The 14,430-nt window shown below is 40.9% G+C and overlaps 1 protein-coding gene across 6 annotated transcripts in view; it reads left to right on the forward strand.

The window, feature by feature from the left end:
* The window catches only part of ARMC2 (armadillo repeat containing 2), a 156,680-nt gene that overhangs the window by 100,646 nt on the left and 41,604 nt on the right, over window positions 1-14,430 (forward strand). For all 6 annotated transcript variants that reach the window (XM_056566268.1, XM_056566267.1, XM_056566269.1 and 3 more), the window contains one exon: window positions 10,040-10,142. In XM_056566268.1, coding sequence (XP_056422243.1) covers window positions 10,040-10,142 — 103 coding nt within the window. The remainder of the gene's footprint in view (window positions 1-10,039; window positions 10,143-14,430) is intronic.

A 14,430-nucleotide genomic window follows, 5' to 3' on the forward strand; every position in this document is an offset into this window, starting at 1 on the left:
TTTTATTTTTTTTAACTATTCCTTAGTTGACTTACTTGTGTGCTTTAGGTCATTGTCCTGCTGCATTACCCAACATTAATTCAGATGTTGTCTTTAACCCCTTATTGACATTGGATATAAATGTACATCCTGGTGCCCTAGAACTTGATGTAGAATGTACATTTAAGTACTGCAGCGTTTATAGTCTATGAAGCGAGTTCAGCATCTGCACTCGCTTAATAGACTGAGTTATGGCTGCTATCAGCTGTCGTTCACTGACAGTCAGTGACCGCTGTTGTCTGCCATTAACACCTTAAGCGTGGTGACCAGTAGTGATTACGGCACTTAACCAGTATTTCTGATCACCACCGATCACCGGACCCGCCGGTGATTGCCGCAAATCGCAGGTCAATTCAGACCGGCAATGTGCGGCGTTCATTTCCCCCGCTCTGCCCACCGATTGAAGTCCGGGCAGAGCGGGGGGGGGGGGACTGCTAACCGGGTGGCAGCGGAGTGGCAGCGGACATCGGGTGGTGGCAAGAGGAGGCTCCAGTGAAGATCGTTGGTAAGTGATCTTCACTGTGACCTTCTAAAAGTTGCAGAACTACAAAAAGTTACAGAACTACAACTAGAGTTGTAGTTTTGCAATGTCTGGATGGCCACAGTTTGGATACCACTGTGTAGTGGTCTCCAAACTGTGGTCCTCCAAATGTTGAAAAACTACAACTTTCAGCATGCACAGACTGTCTGGGCATGCTGGAAGTTGTAGTTTTGCAACTTCTGAAGTTGCACAGTTTGGAGACCACTATACGGATGTCTCCAAACTGTAGCCCTCTTGATGTTGCAAAACTACAATTCCCAGCATGCCCAGACAGTCAGGGATGCTTGACGGTGTAGTTCTGCAATATCTGGTCCTTCAGATGTTGCAGAACTACAGCTCCCAGCATGCCTGGACAGTCTGGGCACGCTTGGAGTTGTAGTTTTGCAACATCTGGAGGGCTAAAGTTTGGAGACCACTACTTAGTGGTCTCCAAACTGTTCTTCCCCAGTTGTTGCATAACTTCAACTCTTAGCATGCCTTTTGGCTGTCAGTGTATGCTGGAAGTTGTAGTTTTGCAATAGCTGTAGGCACACTGGTTCAGAAACACTGAGCTAGAGTCTGTTTCCTAACTCAGTGATTCCAACCTGTGTGCCTCCAGCTGTTGCAATACTACAAGTCCCAGAATGCACTGACAGACCCTACATGCTGAGAGTTGTAGTTATGCAACAGCTGGAGGCACAGGGGTTGGAATCACTGAGCTAGAGTCTGTTTCCTAACTCAGTGGTTCCCCACCAGTGTGCCTACAGCTGTTGAAAAACTACAACTCCCAGAATGTACGGTCTGTCAGTGCATTCTGGGAGTTGTAGTTTTGCAACAGCTGAAGGTTACATTCACACGGGCGGGGGTTTACAGTGAGTTTCCTTCTACAAGTTTGAGCTGCGGCAAATTTTCTGCCGCAGTTCAAACTCCCAGCGGAAGTCTCACTGTGAAGCCCTGCCTGTGTGAATGTACCCTAAGTACACTACACTAACACAAGATAAAAAAGTAAAACACTACACACACATACCCTTACACGTCCCCCCCCCACCCCAATAAAAATGAAAAACGTCTCATACAGCAGTGTTTCCTTAACAGTGCCTCCAGCTGTTTCAAAACAACTCCCAGTATTGCCAGACAGCCATTGACTGTCCAGACATGCTGGGAGTTTTGCAACAGCTGGAGGCACCCTGTTTGGGAAACACTGCCCTAGGATTTTGGTAGAGACAAGCCCCATCCTTATATGCAGGTCCGCCCCTATTGCAAATTCCTAATTTAGGCCTCAAATGCGCATGGTGCTCTATCACTTCAGAGCCCTGTTGTATTTAAAGGCAACAGTTTAGTGCCCCATATGGGGTATTTCCGTACTCAGGAGAAATTGCGTTACAAATTTTGGGGGTATTCTCCTTTTACCCCTTATGAAAAGGGTCTACACCAGCATGTTAATGTAAAAAAATTAAAAATGTTACACTAACATGCTGGTGTTGCCCCATACTTTTCATTTTCACAAGAAATAAAAGAAGAAAAAGACCCCCAAAATTTGTAACGCAATTTCTTCCGCGTACGAAAATACCCCATATGTGGACGCAAAATGCTTTGCGGACGCAAAACAAGGCTCAGGAGAGAGAGTGCCGTGTACATTTGAGGCCTAAATTGGTGATTTGCACAGAGGCTGTTAGTTACAGCAGTTCTGACAAACGCAAAAAAAAAAAAAAAAAAAACGCCCACACCTTAACACCCCACAGGTCTTTCACAAATTTTCGTTAAAGTTGGACTTGAAAATAAAATTATAATTTTTTCCATGAAATGCTGGTGTTACCCCAAATTTTTCATTTTCACAGGGGTAAAAGGAAAAAAGCCCCCCAAAATTTAGTAAGGAAATATCCCATATCTGGATGTAAAGTGCTCTGCTGGTGCACTACAGAGCTCAGAAGAGAAGGAGTGCCATTGGGCTTTTGGAGAGAGAATTAGGCTGGAATTGAAGGCCATGTGCGTTAACAAAGCCCCCATGGTGCCAGAACAGTGACCTCAATTTGGAAGCTGCACCCCTCACAGAATGTAACAAGGGGTACAGTGAGCACTTACACTCACAGGTGTCTGACAGATCTTTTGAACAGTCGTCCGTAAAAATGAAAAATTTAATTTTTCATTTGCACAGCCCACTGTTCCAAAGATCTGTCAAATGCCAGTGGGGTTTAAATGCTCACTGTACCGCTTGTTACATAATGTGAGAGTTGTAGTTTCCAAAATGGGGTCAGATGTGGGAGGGGGGTCCACTGTTCTGGCAACGCGGGGGCTTTGTAAACGCACATGGCCCCCGACTTCCATTCCAACCAAAGTCTCTGTCAAAAAGCCCAATGGCGCTCCTTCTCTTCTAAGCATTGTAGTTCGCCTGCAGAGCACTTTATGAGGTATTTCTATACTCAGAAGAAATGGGGTTACAAATTTTTGGGGGCTTTTTCTCCTGTTACCTCTTTTGAAAATGAAAAATTTGGGGTAACCCCAGCATTTTAATGAAAAAAAAATTAATAAAAAAAAAAAAAAAAAAATATATATATATATATATATATATATATATATATATATATATATATATATATATAATATTTTTTTTTTTTTTTTTTTTTTTTAAGTCGAATGTTCATCAATCACCTTTGGGGGGTTAAGGCTCACTTTACCCCTTGTTACCTTCCTTGAGGGGTGTAGTTTCCAAAATAGTGTGCCATGTGGGGGGAGGGTGGGTTACTGTTCTGGCATCATGGTGGCTTCCTAAATACGACATGCCCCCCAAAAACCATTTCAGCAAAATTCGCTCTCCAAAATGCCATTGTCGCTTTTTCCCTTCTGAGCCCTCTAGTGCACCCACAGAACACTTTACATCCACATGTGAGGTATTTCCTTACTCGAGAGAAAATGAATTAAAAGTTTTGGGGGGCCTTTTTACCTTTTACCTCTTGTAAAAATGAAAGAAAGGGGCTACAATAACATGTTAGTGTAAAAAATTGAGATTTTGATTTTTCTCCTCCATTTTGCTGCTATTCCTGTGAAACACCTAAAGGGTTAACAAACTTTTTGAATGTCATTTTGAATACTTTGAGGGGTGCAGTTTTCATAATGGGGTCCGTTATAGGGGATTTCCAACATAAATACCCTCATAATCACTTCAAATTTTTCGTGAAAAATTGGAAAATTGCTGCTATACTTTGAAGCCCTCTGATGTCTTCAAAAAGTGAAGTAAAGTTAACATATTGTATATGCGAATCAATATGTAATTTATTTGACATGTCCATTTTCCTTACAAGCAGAGAGCTTCAAAGCTAGAAAAATGCAAAATTTTCACATTTTTCCAGAAAATTTGGAATTTTTCACCAAGAAATTATGCAAGTATCAACGAAAATTTACCACTAACATAAAGTAAAAACGCTCACTGAACAATTTCAACAGAAACAATACACTACCAATCTATTACATGATTCACTACACAAAGCCAAAGTCTAAAATAGAGAAACTTTCTTTTTGGATAAATCTACACTGCAACAAAACACTCCACAACAAGCAAAATGTATCATACCCTTTAACACGTCACATCAGCATCACATTTTACGGCCATACAATCTGTAAAACCCGATTGGAGCGGAGGTAACTTCGTGTCCATAATGTCCAGAACAGAATCTAAATACATTTTTGAAATGGAAACAATAACCCCAAAAGGACTGAATGCAGAATTGGAAATTTTCAGTTTTATCTGAAGGTCACTTCTAGCAGGAGAAGGGTCCTGGCTTAATGGAGGGATGACAGCCAGGCTGTTATCAGCGCTTCACCCCTCCTTGCACCACTACCCACTCTCCCCTAGAATCACCCATTCATCTAGTTGATCATGACTCCATTGAGATTTCCTATTATACATATATCCATTTATTACAAAACATCTGTCAACACAAACACACACTCATGCACTCTACATAGATTGTCTATATCATATGTTTATAGATACACCTTTGCACATACATATTTATTTATCTTTATTTTTTACATTAATTTATTTATATTTATTTTTATATATACTGTATATAGAATCACAAAAACTTTACCACTCGTACACATCCGTACACGACCCCAGTCCCAATCCAGAACGGGTTTTGCACACAAGAAAACCCAATTACCTAATCACACACAAACCCGATTACCTAATCACATTCAAGCTGAACATATATAAGGCCCACTTCCCACACAGTTGGTACACTGCTATTGAAAAAGAGACCCAGCCGGTCTCAAAACGCATCTAGCCTTTATACCCATAGCAATCTATAGGTATTTGCAGCATCCTATAACCTCCCGATGCACACAGCGCACGAACTATACTACAGAGACAAACCGACCTTCCTGGTGCGCACAGCGCACAAAACTTCAGATCACTACACCGGCAAACCGATCTCTTGGTGCGCATAGTGCATGAAGCTACATAACACCACGCCGGCAAGTAGACATCCTGATGCGCATAGCGCATAGAATTTCGCATCACCACGCCGACAAGCAGACCTCTCCCTCCCCTGACTCACCGGCGCCAACGACTCGCCATTCCAAGGAGCGACTAGGTGTCCGGTTCGGAAGCCGCTGTGGGTAAGTAGTGAGGGCGCTGTGGGATCCTGCCAGGACAGGTAAGCCAACACTGTCCTGCAACTTCCAAACTTTGTTCAATATCATTACATAAGATTGTTGAAGTCTCTCTAAGCTATACGGAACTTTATCCACTGGATTACAAATTGTGCAATATTGCATTCGAAATCGCTGCTTATCCTTTTGATTGCATAATATGGACCTTTTTTTATTTTTTACTTATCTGCATAATAATTTTTAATCTTTCTTTTTTTTATATTCTATATTATTCATTTTATATTTGTTTGTGTCTATTGACACTACTGCATGGGCCCTGCAGGCAGTTGCCATAGATAATGACATCAATAAACATATATTTGTTTTAATACAATATAATATATATTGTTTCTACTTCAGTACCAATTGTGTATACACACAATTCTTTATATACGCTCTCACCATTTTTTCAGAGCATACAAAAGACCAGATTTGAGGAAAGTGTTTCTCCTCTTACTTTCAATAAAGTAGAATATGTCACAAAAAACTATCTTGGAATCAAATTTATAAGTAAAAGCATCCCAGAGTTATTAATGCATAAAGTGATAGAGGTCCGATCTGGAAAAATCTGGAAAATGCTCCCTTCCTTAGGGTCATAAGGGGCTCCGTCCCCAAGGGGTTAAGAGCCTGACAGCCGGTCTCACTGCTTGATCGGGGACCATTGGGTCTGCAATAGGCATGGCATTATTCAGTATTAGCAATATAATGATTGCTTCTAAAAGTCTTCTATGGGGACTTAAAGCGGTATTCCAGGAAAAACATTTTTTATATATATCAACTGGCTCCAGAAAGTTAAACAGATTTGTAAATTACTTCTATTAAAAAAATCTTAATCCTTTCAATAATGATCAGCTGCTGAAGTTGAGTTGTTTTCTGTCTGGCAACAGTGCTCTCTGCTGACATCTCTGCTTGTCTCGGGAACTGCACAGAGTAGAAGAGGTTTGCTATGGGAATTTGCTACTAAACTGGGTGGTTCCCGAGACACGTGTCATCAGAGAACACTTAGACAGAAAAGAACAACTCAACTTCAGCAGCTTGTAAGTACTGTAAAGTACTGTAAAGTAATTTACAAATCTGTTTAACTTTCTGGAGCCAGTTGATATAAAAAAAAGTGTTTTCCTGGATAACCCCTTTAAAAAGTGTGAACAAAAAAAATTTAAAAATAAAACTTATTCTATGAAAATCCCCTTGCTGAATAAAAATTTTTAATCACCCCCTGTTACCATTTTCCAAATAAAAAAATGATTATTGCTATCGCATAAAATTTTTTATAAAACTGAGCAAAAGATCCCATCAAAGGAATTGTTGTCAATAAAAACTATTGATCACTGTGCAAAAATGAGCCCTCATTCAACTCCGTATATAGAAAAATAAAAGTTAAGGTGATCAGAATAGGGCAATTTTAAACATAAGTAGAACAATAATAGAAATACAATGTAAATATATGTTCCAATTTAATCGTATTAACGAAACACAGAATAAAGATAACATGTTAGTTTTACCATAAAGTGCTATCCCCACAAATTATATTTTTTGATTTTGCCTTACATTTTTATGGTGAAATGAAAGGTGTCATTACAAAGTACAATTGGTCCTACAAAAAAAACCCTCATATGGCTCTGTGGATGAAAATAAGAGGGTTTTTTTTTTTTCTTTCATCTTTGCCCTTTTTTTTCTACTTGCCCTTTAAATTAGCTGAATTCTCCTGTAAAAAATGTTTTATATTCCTTAGAATTTCCTGGTCTCTTAAGGTTGCCAGTACCTGAGGCAACAAACCAGCATCAAACCATAATGTTTCCTCCACCATGTTTTACAGATGAGGATTTGGTGATTTTGTTTTTCTTTCAAACGTAGCCCTGTGCACTTGTGTTAACATTTTCATTGTCTCATCTCTCCATAGAATAGTTTTCTCCTAATTCAGGACACATGAATTAATGCTTTTGCGTTTTTCCTTTGGATCTTGCCCAGCTGTTTCAGGATTGCAAATTATGCTCTTGAGTGATTTTAACAGATTGCCCACTTCTATAGTGAGTGCTGTCAGTCCTGCATTGTCTTAATCTGTTATATACTCAGGTCTTTAGCAATGCTTCTTCTTAACACATCTCCTGAAACCAGTATTTCTTAAGAAGAACAGATTAGTCTTTAACCATGCTTTGTGTGCCTTTTTGAATAGAGAAAGTATCTGTCAGACCCATATCTCCAATCTTCCAATTTCATCTTTTGCCTAATAGCGCTTGTAGAAATCAAAAGGGTGGATTCACGTGACAAGGTTTTCCTTTTTCTATTTTTTTTTTTAAATCACATTTTAAAGGTCTGAAAAAAATATTACAAATGCATGATTTTTTACAGCAATGATGATGTAGTTGCAAACCTCATGGTTTTCACTGGGGACACAGGTAAAACATTACAAAAATGTGTTTCACCCTCACTGTCAATAAAGGCATCGTAATCTTAGCGATCTTTTGGTCAATTGATGTTCAAAACAATTAAAACTTGAAACAAATGCACTGTGTGAACCCAATCCTTTACAGATTTTTCACTTGCTTTTCTCCAAGGAACTGTCAAGGTTTGCTCAATAAGGCTGGGTTCACACTACGTTTTGTCCCATATGGGACCGCATACGGCAGGGGAAGCTGAAAACTTGTGCTCCCGTATGCCTTTGCATGCGGTCCCATTTGTAATTCATTTCAATGAGCTGACCGGAGTGAAACGCTGACTCCGGTCGGCTCATAACACTTTTATCAGTGTTAGTAATGCTTTAGAATGGGATTTGCTATACTAATGATCAGTCTAAAATTTGACCATAGATACTGTGTTACTATTAGGGTCCATGCACACTGCGGCTTTTCTGGAGTGGAATTCAGCTTGGAAATTCCTATTGCTGTCAATGGGATTCCGCTGCACAGTGCACACTACGGAATTTCAGTGGTAGAGCTTTTTGCTGATAAAATAAACCAACTAAAAGAAGGAGCATGTCCATTCTTTCAGCCAAATATTGAGCAGAATGCATTGCTGTTTATGGGGAATTTATCATTTACAGTGGGGATCAAAAGTTTGGGCACCCCAGGTAAAAATTTGTATTAATGTGCATAAAGAAGCCAAGGAAAGATGGAAAAAATCTACAAAAGGCATCAAATCACAGATGAGACATTCTTATAATATGTCAATAAAAGTTAGATTTTATTTCTATCATTTACACTTTCAAAATAACAGAAAACAAAAAAATTGCATCTGCTAAAGTTTGGGCACCCTGCAGAATTTATAGCATGCACTGCCCCCTTTGTAAAGCTGAGACCTGCCAGTGTCATGGATTGTTCTCAATCATAATCTGGGAAGATCAGGTGATGTCAATCTCAAAGGTTTTAAATGCCCAGACTCATCTGACCTTGCCCCAACAATCAGCACCATGGGTTCTTCTAAGCAGTTGTCTAGAAATCTGAAACTAAAAATTGTCTACTCCCGGAAAGCTGGAGAAGGCTATAAGAAGATAGCAAAACGTTTTCAGATGTCAATATCCTCTGTACGGAATGTAATTAAGAAATGGCAGTCATCAGGGACAGTGGAAGTTAAAGCAAGATCTGGAAAACTAAGAAAAATATCATACGGAACAGCTCGCAGGATTGTGAGAAAAACTATTCAAAACCCACGCTTGATTGCACAATCCCTCCAGAAAGATCTGGCAGGCACTGGAGTTGTGGTACACTATTCCACTATAAAGAGATACTTGTACAAATATGGTCTTCATGGAAGAGTCATCAGAAGAAAACCTCTTCTACGTCCTCACCACAAAAATCAGCGTTTGAACTTTGCAAATGAACATATAGACAAGCCTGATGCATTTTGGAAACATGTTCTGTGGACCGATGAGGTTAAAATTGAACTTTTTGCCGGAATTAGCAAAGGTACGTTTGGAGAAGAAGGGGAACAGAATTTAATTAAAATAACCTCTGTCCAACTGTTAAGCATGGGGGTGGATCAATCATGCTTTGGGTTTGTATTGCAGCCAGTGGTACAGAGAACATCTCACGAGTAAAAGGAAAAATGGATTCAATAAACTTTCAGCAAATTTTGGATGCTAACTTGATGCCATCTGTGAAAAAGCTGAAGTTAAAGTGAGGATGGCTTCTACAAATGGATAATGATCCTAAACACACCTCGAAATCCATGGGGGATTACATCAAGAGGTGTAAATTGAAGGTTTTGCCATGGCCTTCACAATCTCCTGACCTCAACATAATTGAAAATCTATGGATAGACCTTAAAAGAGCAATGCGTGACAACCCAGAAATCTCAAAGAACTGGAAGACTTTTGTAAGGAAGAATGGGCAAAGATACCTCAAACAAGAATTGAAAGACTCTTGGCTGGCTACAAAAAGCGTTTACAAGCTGTGATACTTGCCAAAGGGGGCAGTACAAGATATTAACTCTGCAGGGTGCCCAAACTTTTGCAGACGCCATTTTTTTGTTTTCTGATATCTTGAAAGTGTAAATGATGGAAATAAAATCTAACTTTTTTTGACATATTATAAGAATGTCTAATCTGTAATTTGATGCCTTTTGGAGATTTTTCCATCTTTTCTTGGCTTCTTTATGCACATTAATACAAATTTTTACCTGGGGTGCCCAAACTTTTGATCCCCCACTGTATGAGATTCCATAGTGTGCATGGACCCTTATCACAAGTGGTGTTCACCATCCAGTAAAGTGTCAGCCAGCTAAAGAATAATCAGCTACCATTGCGCTAATAGTATGTTTACATGTAAATGTTTGTCTTCTGTTTGATGTTTTTGCTCATTACTAGTTACATTGTTTGTGTTTCTTTTGGCCCAGTTGAGAGTAAGTGGCAAAAACCTCTTGAATATCTGCAAGCTTGTATTCAAAATAAGCAGAAGTGACAACAATGATTGCCTCTTCCAAAAAGAGAACATGATGGGTGAGATAATTTATTCCTTTTTTTTACTATTCTCTATTTTAACACAAATGCTAGCAAAGGCATTTTTTTAACATAGTATGACAAATATGTTTGTCACATTTTCTATTTTACCATACTGCTTATTACAACATTTCAATGCGAACTTTTACCTAATTAATGACATTTGAGAACAAAGATTAAAAACCGCAATGCACAGACGCATTTCTCCTGCTTCTGCCTTGCTAAATCCAGCCAACCAAATTAACATGAGTGTTACTACTAGATTACACTTGGTAAAAAATTTTTTAATAAATGCATATACCGTATTTTCTGGCGTATAAGACGACTGGGTGTATAAGACGACCTCCAACTTTTACAGTTAAAATATAGTTTGGGATATACTCTCCGTATAAAACTACCCCTCTCCCGCTATCTACGGACCTTACCAGTGATTGGCTAGTTGTTGTATACAAAGCTTGCTTGGATTGGTCAGCTCTCCCTGCCTGCCCAGCCCTCCCTGTCTCCAAGACTATCCGAGCGGTACATGCCTCTTTCACCCGTCTGGCCCGCGGTTGTATCCTATTACCGTACCTCCTTCTCTGCCTCTCTGATCTCGCAAATGCGCACCAGCGCCGCCTCTCAGATTTTGCACATGCGCACCTGCGCCAGCTTTCAGATCTCGCATATGCGCTCCTGTGCCGCCTCAGATCTCGCACATGCGCCACCCTTGTATCCCATTACCGTACCTCCTTCTCCGCATCTCTGATCTCGCAAATGCACACCAGTGCCGCCTGTCAGATTTTGCACATGCGCACCTGCGCCAGCTCTCAGATCTCGCACATGCGCGCCTGCGCCCCCTCCGATCTCGCACATGCGCGCCTGTGCCGCTTCACTGCAGTCCTCAGGAGCAAGATCTGAGAGGCAAAGAAAGAGGTACGGTAATAGGATACCTACATGGGCGGGCTGGATGGGTGAAAGATGCATGTTTTTCTGGGCACAGCACTGCTCTCTCTATCCATACCCTGGGAGCCCCACTCTATCTCTGTTAGGGCTGCATGATATGGGAAAAATGTGCGATTGTGATTATGGGCCTAAATATTGCGATTTCAATATGCAATGCGATATAATAAATAAATGGTGAAATCCCCCCCATTTCATGTCCAATCTCCTCTATTTCACATCTATCCACCTATTTTATGCCCACTGCCCATTTCACATCTCCCCCTTTTAATTTCCTTCTCCCTCCTGTCACATTCTCCCCCCATGGTCACATCATCCCCCATCACATTCTCCCCCTATGTCACTTTACTTCGTCATATTCTCCCATTGCCACATTCCCCCCCCCCCCCCCCCGCCACATTCTCCTCCCATGGGAACATCTAACCCCCATTCCCCCCCCCCCCCCCCCCGGAAACTTTCTCCCCCCCCCCCTCTTGTCACATTCTCCCCCATATCACATTCTCCCCCTGTGACCTTCTCTCCCCATGTCACATTCTCCCCCCCCCCCGTCACAATCTTCCCTCCATGTCACAATCCCCCCCTGTCACACACCCCGTCATACTCCACCTATCCCCTTGTCACATTCTCCCCCCATGTCGCAATCCCCCCCCCCATCACATTCTCCCCCCCCCCCCCCCTGTAGGTAGGTAATAAACTGGGTTTCCCGGACGGTTTTCAAATCTTCCGCGGGATCCGGGAAACCTAGTGTGTTTGCAGCCAGAAAAGACCTTTCCCCATCAGCCAATCACTGGCTTGACATGTGACACCGCTGCGGCCAGTTATTGGCTAAAAAGGGAAAGGTCCCACTGCTTCTATGGAGAATAGAGGAGACGTCGGATCGTTCGGAGACGAACGGCATCTGCTGAGACCGGGAGTAGGTGTGCAGAAGGTTTTATTTTTATTTTTCTCCCTGTGCCCTTTTACTCAGTGTTTTCTTTTCAGCCTTTGGCTGGGAGTTGTAGTTTTGCAACAACTGGAGGCACCCTGGTTGGGAAACACTGACTTTTAGTATTTACATTTTTTTTTACCGGTCTGCCTGCAGCAGCACACGGGAGCCGGCCCGAGCAGATAAAATTTTTCCCGGGGGGCCTTATTGCTATATCGAAAAAAGCAAAAATCGCAATTCGATTGCTTTTGCGATATATAGTGCAGCTCTAATCTCTATCCATACCCTGGGTGTCCCGGCAGACTGCAGCACCCGCCCTATAAGATGGCAACCGTCATATGACAACCCCCGACTTTTGAGAACATTTTCCTGGGTTAAAAAGTCATCTTATATGCCGGAAAATACAGTATATGGAATCGACACACCTAGAAGATGTTCACCTAACTTTAGCCAATGTTTGGCTAATAGATGAACAGCCTGGCTTCACAATACATACCTCAAACAAATGAAAGTAAATTATGACATTTGTTTCTCCAGATCAAGTAGAGAAATGGAATCACGCAATTACAATAATTAAACCCAGCACAGGGTGTGGCAAAGTTCCCACTCAGCTGTGAGTAAAATTTTGGGATAGTATAGATAAAATGGAAAGGTTAAAAAAAAAAAATTTACATAAAGGGAAAATTGAGGAAATTATCAAAACGTTAACTGAAAAAAAATCTAAGCAATATGGAAACATAGAAAATGCATAACCAGACAAATAGAAAAAACTAAAGGGTGAAGGAACAAGTGTGTGAAAGAAATGTCGGCCATAAGAAAACCTATAAATGCCCTCATTAATTTATGATATAGGGTTACATGTTAGGTTATTGACCAGGACCTTCCTGGTTTAATAACCTAACATGTAACCCTATATCATAAATGAATCAGTCATTACATCTGCAGTCACTGTTCAGGTGTACATATACATTTTGGTTAGAAAATGGGTTAAGGCTAAGTTTCCACAGTTTTTTTTTTTTTGGGGGGGGGGGGAGGGGGGGGGGGGAACTGCAAGAAAAAACGCCAATTCTGCGCATGGCGTTTTTTTCGGCCAAAAAACGCTGCGGCCAGATGTTAGCTGTAAATAAATGAGAAATTGCTAAATTCTTTTTCCACTTGGCGTTTTTCAGTTTTGTGGTTTTTAATCCTTTTGGCGTTTTTTTCACTCTTTTTTTTTTTTTTTGCCTTTTCAGCTTCTTGCCGTTTTTTTCCCTGAAATCGTGGCTTTTTTCTCCCATAGATGTCTATGGGTGTAAAAAAAACACAAAGAAAGCGTCATGTGGGTTTTAACTTTGGCATTTTTTCAGGCGGTTTTTATTCTCTTTTAGCGATCCAAAAAAGTGATGGAGATACATTTTTTAATAAAATTTCGTAGGGTACCATTTAAAAAAAAAATTATATAAAGGATACAGTAGTGATGGAAAAAACTGTATCTAACGAAATTTTTCTTTCTTACAAAATTTTTATTCATTTTTAAATAGGGATCAATTGATGTGGACGGTCAGGGACCTAAAAATGTAGCCAGCAATAATGATTTTATTTTATTTTTTTACATTTTTTAGGTAGTACTACTACTCCCAGCATGGAACACACTTCCATGATGGGAGTAGTAGTACCTGTACTAATTGACAGATTGCCCGTTGCTATCCTCCTGTATAATGTATAGATGCCGGCCGCTCTTCTATGGTCCTCTGCACTGACGTGTATATATACACCTATTCATATTTCCCACAGAGAGCTGTGATTGGCCAGATGGTTCCATTGAATCACAGCTTTCTGTGGGGAAATATGAATATGTGTATATATACGTCAGTGAAGGAGACCATAGAAGAGCGGCCGGCCGTATCTTTACGTTATACAGGAGGTTCACTCCTGACACCCGCTGTGTTCTTTCCTTAACTGCAGGTACTACTACTCCCAACATGGATCACACTCTGCTCCATGCTGAGAGCTGTAGAACCTGCATTAATAGACAGATCGCAACAGGTGTCAGAAGTTGCGATCTGTCTCGCTGCGATCTGTCTATTAATGCAGGTACTACAGCTCCCATCATGGAGCAGAGTGTGCTCCATGTTGGGAGTAGTAGTACCTGCAGGTCACTACTGACACCCGCTGCGATCGTCCTGTCTATAGCAGAGATACGGAGCATCTATACAGTGCTCGCATCTCTGCTCTGTACTCCAGCCGGCCACTCACTCATTCAGATTTCCCTCTGAGAGCTGTGATTGGCTCTAACCATCTGGCCAATCACCACTCTCGGTGGAAAATATGAATGAGTGATGTTCTATTCACATCACTGGCCGGAGTATAGTGCAGAGATGTGAGAGCTGTATAGAGCCGCTCCACATCTCTGCTATATTATGGATGATCGCATCAGTTGTCAGA

The sequence above is a fragment of the Hyla sarda genome, chromosome 3 (assembly GCF_029499605.1).
Source record: "Hyla sarda isolate aHylSar1 chromosome 3, aHylSar1.hap1, whole genome shotgun sequence".
Lineage (NCBI taxonomy): Eukaryota > Metazoa > Chordata > Amphibia > Anura > Hylidae > Hyla > Hyla sarda.